Source organism: Giraffa tippelskirchi, chromosome 1, assembly GCF_054371585.1.
Source record: "Giraffa tippelskirchi isolate mGirTip1 chromosome 1, T2T-mGirTip1v1.2.pri, whole genome shotgun sequence".
In the NCBI taxonomy this organism is placed as follows: Eukaryota; Metazoa; Chordata; class Mammalia; order Artiodactyla; family Giraffidae; genus Giraffa; species Giraffa tippelskirchi.
The window spans coordinates 25,256,152-25,265,248 of record NC_137275.1 but is presented as its reverse complement, the minus strand read 5'-3'; the positions used below and the strand labels follow the sequence as shown (position 1 = coordinate 25,265,248).

The 9,097-nt window shown below is 38.2% G+C and overlaps 1 protein-coding gene across 1 annotated transcript in view; it reads right to left on the bottom strand.

The window, feature by feature from the left end:
• Positions 1 to 1,038: 1,038 nt before the first annotated feature.
• Positions 1,039 to 9,097, bottom strand: part of PPEF2 (protein phosphatase with EF-hand domain 2) — a 49,267-nt gene continuing 41,208 nt past the window's right edge. Inside the window, exons 16-19 of the mRNA XM_081585810.1 lie at positions 5,817 to 5,923; positions 4,725 to 4,888; positions 3,920 to 4,007; positions 1,039 to 1,781 (exon numbers count right to left, since the gene is read on the bottom strand). Coding sequence (XP_081441936.1) covers positions 1,528 to 1,781; positions 3,920 to 4,007; positions 4,725 to 4,888; positions 5,817 to 5,923 — 613 coding nt within the window. The 3' untranslated portion in view covers positions 1,039 to 1,527. The remainder of the gene's footprint in view (positions 1,782 to 3,919; positions 4,008 to 4,724; positions 4,889 to 5,816; positions 5,924 to 9,097) is intronic.

Genomic DNA, 9,097 nt, shown 5'->3' with positions numbered 1-9,097 from the left:
CTCCAACTTTTCCAGCACCACTTATTGAAGAGATTGTCTTTTTCCCATTTTATATTCTTGCTCCTGTATTGATGATTAATTGACCATAGGTGTGTGGGTTTATTTCTGGTCTCTATTCTGTTCCATTGATTTGTGTGTCTGTTTTTGTGCCAAGTCCATACTGTTTTGATTATGGTAGCTCTGTAGTATTATTGTCTGTAGTTGGGGAGAATTACATCTTTTGCTTTGTTCTTTTTCTTTAGGATTGCTTTAGCAATTCTGGGTCTTTTATGATACCATATACATTTTTAGGATTATTTGTTCTAGTCCTGTGAAAAATGTCATGGGTAATTGGATAGGGATCACATGAAATCTGTAGATTGCTTTGGGCAGTATTGCCATTTTAACACTATTAATTCTTCCAGTCCAAAAGCATGAGATACCTTTCCATTTCTTTGAATCAGCTTTAATTTTCTTTATTAATGTTTTATAGTTCTCAGCATATAAATCTTTCACTGCCTTGGTCAGGTTTATTCCTAAGTATTTTGGATTTTTTTTGGTACAAATTTTAAATGTATTGTTTTTTCTTATATTCCCTTTCTGATATTTCATTGTTAGTATAAAATGCAACTGATTTCTGTATGTTAATCTTATATCCTGCTACCTCACCAGATTCATTTATCAGTTCTAGTATTTGTGTGGAATCTTTAGGGTTTTGTCTATATAATATCATGTTGTCTGCATATAATGACAATTTTACCTCTCCCCTTCCAATTTGAATACCATTTATTTCTTTGTATTGTCTGATAGCTGTTGCTCGGACTTCCAATATGATGTTCAATAGAAGTGGTGAGAGTGGGTACCCTTGTCTTGTTCCAGGTTTTAGTGGGAAGGCTTTCAGCTTTTCACTGTTGAGTGTTATATTGGCTGTGGGTTGTCATAAATAGCTTTTATTATGTTGAAATATGTTCCCCCAACCCAATCTGATAAGAGTTTTGATCATGAATGGATGTTGAATTATGAAATGCTTTTCCTGCATCTTTTGAGATGATCATGTGGTTTTTGTCTTTTCTTTTGTTGATGTGGTGTTTCCTATTGATTTTTCTTACACTGAACCATCCTTGTGAACTTGGGATGAATCCTACTTGGTCGTGGTATATGATCATTTTTATGTGTTGTTGTATTCAGTTTGATAATATTTTGTTGAAAAATTTTGCATTATAAATACAAATGTCTATACTTATCAAAGATATTGGCCTGTAATTTTCTTTTTTGGTGGTATCTCTCTGATTTTGGTATCAGGGTGATGGTGGTTTCATAGAATGATCTTTAGGAGTGTTCCCTCTTCTGTCTTTTGGAAACATTTGAGAAAGATTGGTAAAAGTTCTTCGGTAGAATTTGCCTGAATACACAGGTGATTCTGTTGCATATTGGTAGGCAAATTCTCAGCATAAAATTCGTTGAATTTATGGAGAATAAGGAAGACATTCCAGCAATGAGCTCGGTATTGCTTCTGAGGCACCTTGGACGATGGGGACAAAGCTGGCCTTAGTGTGCCCCTGAGCTGCTGCAGTCACTGTTACTACTGTTTGTGACTTGTGGACAATCTGAGACATCATCCCCTGAGCAGGATTGCTCCACAAGGCGGAAGGCCTCCAGGAACTCATTGATGTCAATGTGGCCATCCTTGTTGAAGTCAATGCTCCGGGCAAGGTCACAGATGCAGTCGTCTGTGATGTCAGTGTTCATATGAGAGCTGAATAGCTTCCAAGTATGCCTGAACTCGTCCAGTGAGATGGACCCTTACCAGAGAGAGCAAGTCACTTTAGTGAGTCAGTCTGGTTTCCAGTGCTCCATTTCCTCTGATACTCTTTCAAGGACACCTATTCTCTACTGTTCAACAAAGACACCCAAGGCCTGCCATCCACTTTAAACGATCCCAAGAGGATCACACTAAACCACTTGATCAGTGGTTCTTAGCTGGAAGCAATTTTGCTGCTCTCCTTATAGGGACGTTTGGAAATGTTTTGAGACACTTTTGATGGTCATGACTGGAGTGAGGGTAGGGTGTTACTGGTATCTAATAGGTAAAGCCCAGGGATGTTACTAAACATCCTAAAATGTACAGGGTGCGCCCCAAAACAAAGAATTACTCAAGCCCAAATGTAAGTACTGCCACGCTGAGAAACCCTGCATTAAATCATCTCAAACATACGCTAATTTATTCTGCTTATAAAAAGCCTTTGGACCTATACATCTATGGTCAGTTAATTTTTTACTAGGGTTTCAAGACCATTCAACAGGGGAAAAATAATTTTTTCAACAGATGGTAGAGGACAACTGGATATCCACATGCAAACAATGAAGTGAGACCCCACCTTGCACTACAAACAAAAATGAACTCAAATGGATCAAAGACCCCACTGTAAAAGCTAAAACTGTAAAACTCTTGGAGGAATAGGTAAAAATCTTTGTGACCTATGTAACATTTTCTTTGATATGATACCAAAAAATACAAACAGTAAAAGAAAAAGGATAAATTGGACTTTTAAAAAATTAAAAACCTTTGTACACCAAAAGAGATTACCAAAAAAGTGAAGAGATAACCTATAAAATCAGAGAAAATATTTGCAAATCCTACATCTGATAATGGGCTAATATCCAGAATATACAAAAAACTCTTACAACTCAACAATAAAAAGATAACCCAATTAACAAATGGGCAAAGGATTTGAATAGACATTTCTCCACAGAAGATATACAAATTTCCAATAAACACGTGAAAAAATGTTCAACATCGTTAGTTATGAAGGAAATGCAAATCAAAACCATAATGAGATATTTCACACCCAGTAGGATGGTTATGAAAAAAATTTTTTTAATGAAAAATAACAAGTGTTGGTGAGGATATAGAGAAATTAGAACCCTCATACATTGTCAGTAGGAATGTAAAATGGTATAGCCACTGTGGAAAAACAGTTTGGCAATTCCCCAAAGAGTTAAACACAGTTTTACCATATGGTCCAACAGTTGCACTCTTGGGAATACATCCAAGAGAACTGAAAACGTATGTTCACACACAAAGTTGTATAGGACTGTTCATAACAATATTATTCATAACAGCCAAAAAGTGGAAACAATCCAAATGTCTATCAACAGATGAATGGATAAACAAAATGGGATATGTTCATACAATGGAATATTATCCAGGTATAAAAAGAAAGAAACTGGTGCATGCTGCAACATGGGTGATCCTTGAAAACAGGCTAAGTGATAGAAGCTGGACCCCACAGGCCATGTGTCATGAGTCTGTGTATATGGAATGTCCAGAAGAGGCAAATGCATAGATACAGAAAGCAAACTAATGATTGCCAGGGAGAAGGAACAGGGAATGGAGAGTGACTGTTAATGGGTATGGGTTTCTCGTTAGAATGATGATAGTTACACAAGCTTGTGTATATACTAAAGAAGCATGTTGTAAATGAGTAAATTATATGGTATGTGAATTATATCTCAAAAAAATAACATTTGAAAAGGTCTTTGGAACAATGAGGAAATAGGGTGAGGGTATATAAGACTTTCTTGTACACTTGTTTGTAAACTCCTTGTTAACCTGTAATTATTTAAAAATTTAAATAATACTTTAGGAGTGAGTGCCAAAGCTTTTCTGTTCTAGACATCCTTCATTCCTTTGTGGCAATCTCTGATAGACCTATAAAGGATATTACAGCTAATATAATTCTTCCTGTAAGATGTTCTCATTCAGTTTGTCTTCATTCTTTTTTTGCCCAACCCTTCATCTATAGGGACAGCTCATGTGGCTCAGATACTATTCTAGTTTCTGTTTTTAGCACTGCCACTAATTTTTCTCTGAAAGATGCAAGGGTGGGGGTAAAATACTTGGTACCTGTCAGAAGTAACAGGACGGTGTGTGCCTTACCTGAGTGATCACTGTCTATGATCCTAAAAATGGTCTCCAGGTTGGATCGGTTGCGATACAGTGTTTCCAGCAAACTTGACTGTATGTTCTGCAAGAAAAAAAAATCTCAATTTCCTTCTGTCTCTTATGTTTACGTTTCTCCTAATACATAATTACCACACCATCAACCCTGACAACAAGACTCCTGAAAGTACCTGAAGGTGTTTATGATACCTCCACCCTAACCCCCTCCAGCCTACTAAATAATCTGATGGTTTAAGAAGCACCTATCCATACCCATGATAAAAAATGTAAAATTCACCATGATGGGGATGGTTGCACGTAGCTGCAAATATACTAAAAACCACTGAACTTTAAGTGGGTGAACTGCATGATATATGAATTATATCACAATAAAGCTTTTTTTTTTTTAAAGTACATAGCTCAAGGCCTCACATACATTACATGTAAGTATTTACTGAACAAGTAACTTTTTAAATGGGGGATAGATCTGGGTTTGAATTCCAGTTCTATAACTTAGAAACTCTGTTCAAAGTTATCTAGGCAGATTATCTAACCCCAGTGTTCCTTGGATATGTTGGTGCTGATTATATCTACCTCTTGGAGATGGTTTTGAGAATAAACTGTGAGGCTATATATATAGGTCACTTAACACAAAATCTGACGCATAGGAACTCAACAGATAGTTGTTTCCATTCATCTTCCCTTTGGGGTTCTCGATATTTGCCTGTTACTGATTCAAAGTTCTCCACAAGGGGCTTCATGGTCCATGATATGCTTTTATCAACCATTTTTACACCCTTACCTGTTGGCTCAGTTTTTCTTTGGCCAAGTTCTCCAGCCAGGACTTGTACGCCAGCTTGTTATCCATCAAGCTGCTCACCAGCTGTGGCCTCAGCATCCGCCAGGGCAGTCCCAGGTGCAGCACAGACTCCACGGCTGCAGCCCAGTCACTCAGGGTGATTAGACCTGTAGGAGGGAGCTGACTGGTTGACTCATCACCTATAAATCTTCTATCCTGACATTCTTCTCACTATCTGTAGGTAGCAGCAATGATGAGGACTGTCACTGTACTTGTTGGTTATGGAAGAGCTGGCTGGAAAGTAGGGTTGCCAGATAAAATACAGGGTGCCCAGTAGATCCGATTCTCAGACTACAGAATATAAGTATGTCCCATATATTGCATGGGATATACTTATATTTAAAAACTATTTGTTGTCTATAATTCAAATGTAATTAGGTATTTTGTTTTCATTTGCCAAATCTATTTGGCAATACTCCTGGAAGTCACATAAGACTCTTGTAAATAATATCATATATATATACATAATGTCATATATATACATATACACTCATATACACATGTATGCATACATAGAATTAGTTATTTCTATGTATATGAAAAGATAGTGCTATGATTTTAGGACTGTTACTGCTATTTTTTGAACTGGGCTACATGTAGTCAGAGTCCATTAGACATTCCACTGAGTTGAGACAAGACAAAATTCCCAGCTTGGGTAAATAGAACACAGAACAGGTGATCACACACTTATTGATGAGAAACCAAATTATTGGTCTTTTTTGGTCTTGAATCCACTCTTGTAACCTGTCCCCCACTGCTTTTTGCCTAGTTCTGGCTTTATTACCCTTCCCTTGACTCCATTTTTTTTTTACCATCTTTGTTTATATTTAGCCAAGTTTAACATTCTGTTAAAAGCTTAGAATCAAAAAATTTAGAAAAGATAGCTAGGACATCAAGTTGAATAAAATGGAGGAAGTAGCCAAAGAAGTCTTTGGTCATTTAATCCTTAAGCCAATATTTATTTGCTAATTACTGTGAGACAAGTTTTTTGACCAGTTTTCTTTCTCTGTGAATATTTTACTTGATGAGTCTTACCAGTTTCATCTTTATCACACTTTTTAAATTCAGCAAGAATATCTGAGGAATGGGCAAATAACTTCTCCCGTAGGGCTCTCAGAGCTGACTCCTCCACTCTGCTAATCCTGGTACAGGAGATGACAGGGAACATTTAAAAAAAAAAAGAGTCAGTATAGAAGAAATCAGTTCAGTCCCTTAGTCGTGTCTGATTCTTTGTGACCCCATGGACTGCAGCATGCCAGGCTTCCCTGTCCTTCACTGTCTCCTGGAGTTTGCTCAGACTCATGGCCATTGAGTCAGTGATGCCATCCAACCATCTCATTCTCTGTCATCCCTTTCTCCTGCAGTCCCCAATCTTTCCCAGCATCAGGGTATTTTCCAACGAGTTGGCTCTTTGCATCAGGTGGCCAAAGTATTGGAGCTTGATTCAGCATCAGTCCTTTCAGTGAATCTTCAGGGTTGATTTCCTTTAGGATTGATAGTCATGGGTTTCTACTACATTGTCCTCTCTTTTTCTTAACATCTCAACCTCCCAAGAGCTCCATCTCTTGCTTCTCTCCACTGCTCTCCTGCTTTTCCCTATTGTGCACAAACAGGACTGGTCTGGGGAATGCTGCTGCCTTTCCCAGTGCAGGCCAGTGGTTAGAGCGAAGTCCCGTAATGTGTTATGGAAAAATCCAAACGAACTTTTGGGCCCACCCAATACACTGTACTTCATTTTCTCCATCTGCAAAATAGCGACAAAAATGGTACCTAACTCATATGATTATTGTGAAGATTAAGTAAATTCATGTAAAGCACCTAGAAGAAAGCCTGGCATGTAGAAAGCACTCAGCAAATGGTATCTGTTATCATAATCATGTATGTTTTCCTTATATTTATTATTTATATTAAGACAGGCTTTATGAATAACAAAATATCACTAGTTTAGTTTTCTTATTCTTATGGAGTGAACACAGTCCTGCTGGGCATGGCACTTGGCCTAAAATAAGTGTTCAATAAATATCTGTAGTTGAATGAACAAGAATACTACAAGAGATAAAAGGTAAATACAAACTCTGTCCTGTCTCATTGAAGAAGCAGCCATTCTATAAATGGTGACTAGATAATGTATCTTTAGAAGTGCTAAAAAAACCAAACAAACCCAAAAACATTTTGATCATGTTTGATGAAAGTCTTCCTTGAAGTTTAAGGTACTTCACATAATAGTCTCCATAGTCCCTCAGAAAAGTGTGAGCTGCCTAAAAAATTCATCTCAAATTTCATGGGTATGTGAGTGTATGTACTTTTTCTGGAGAGTTTTTTGTTTTATCAGAGGCTAAAGTATGAGAGCCCCTAAAAGTTTAAGAGCATTTAAACTATTTCTGGTAAATCATACTCATTGATGGTTATCATTCAGGGATGACATATAGCAATGACCTTGAAGGCTGTCTCGATGCACAAGGCTCTCTGTTCCCTACGTCAAGCAGCACATATTGAGCTCTGCATGGATCATCTGATTAATCCTCCAACACCCACTGAGGTAGGTACGACTCTTCTGCCCACTACAGTGTAAGTAACTAGCCCAAAGTCACATAGCTAACAAGGGGGGAGGCAGGAATCAGTCTTGATAGGTGGACTCCAGGCTGGCTAAGCTATGAGACATGGATTTAAACCAAAAGTAAATGGATGCTGGGGATTCCCTGGTAGTTCAGCAGCTAAGACTCTGAACTTCCACTGCAGAGGGTGCGGTTTTGATCCCTGGTCCAGGAACTAAGATCCTGCATGCTGCACAGCACAGCCAAAAAGTTAAAAATTAAATTAAAAAAAAAAAAGGATTCTGAATGAGGGTTCCCCTAGGAAAAAAATGTTATCTTGAGTTGATGGCCACAGAGACATATGGTTGGTCAAAGGCATTTCCCGCTTTACTTCTCAGTTCTCCATTTGTGGTCCAGAGTGTTGAAATTGTTCCGTGTAAATTAGGGGATGTTGTAATTGCTTTAATACAATCAATGAATATTTTAAAAAGCTGAGTGTTCTTTAGCTATGGTATTAAAACTCGTTATTGATAGGATTTCTCACAGTGACTCCTTTTGTAGTGGCAACACCTAAATCACTTGGAATCATGGTATTGCAGGTGCTGGGGTCCCACCCCCTGGAAATTCTAATTATGGAAGGCTGGGACGAGGCTCCAATAGCTGACTTTGTTATAAAGCTCCAGAGACCATTCTGCTGCATAGCGGGTTTGACTGTCATTTAGTGAACTAAGTTTTCACATCAGACTTCTTTTTGAGTGATGCTGGCTCTGATCGAGTAAAACCTGAGTGTTTAATAACTCTTGAGTATTTAATAACTCAAGAGTGACTTAAAATAATGCCCTTTTATAGCACTCACACAAAGGGCTGAAGCTGAAACCAATACTTTGGCCACCTGATGCCAAGAGCTGACTCATTTGAAAAGATCCTGATGCTGGGAAAGATTGAGGGCAGGAGGAGAAGGCAATAACAGAGGATGAGATGGTTGGATGGCATCACCAACTCAATGGACATGGGTTTGGGTGGACTCCGGAAGTTGGTGATGGACAGGGGGGCCTGGTGTGCTGCAGTTCATGGGGTCGCAAAGAGTCGGACACGACTGAGCGACTGAACTGAACACAAAGGGCAGATGCTAAATATTCTTGCGTTCTTTTTCCACTAGATTTATGCTGACTTTGATTTCTAACTTAGTTTGTCTGATAATTAAAGAAGCTGGTTCAGCAGCATTACTACTGTATCTTTCAACAGCTTGTACACTCCAGGGCCAGATTCTCAGTGGGCAGCAGCACTGCAGAGCTGTTATGTATGTGGGTTCTGAAATAAGATTGTCTGGGTCAAGGCTTACTTTCACCACTTACTGGCTGAGTGACCCAAGACTACTGATTTAACCTCTGTTCCTTAATGATCTCATATATAAAACTGAAATTAGCAACACTGTATTTTATAAGCTCATTGAGAAACAATATGTAAATTCTTTGTAATAACACATAGTGTATATTCAATAGTAAGCTCTCAACTAACATTATAACTCAGGATCATCTCAACAGAAGCCATTTAAATAATATTATATGTTCCCTACCCAGGAAGAAAGAAGCATTGGTGACAAATGTGTGCAGATGGGGGTCCATCTGCCAAACCCCCAGACAGTGAAGGAGGTTTGTCTGTGGTTGACTGGGTATCGCAAACACTTTAAGAATGAAAGAAAAAAGGAAGAGTGATCTTGGAATGATTTAGTGGCCTGTCATATGGATTTCACCTAAGACATACCCACTGAGAATAATTTCT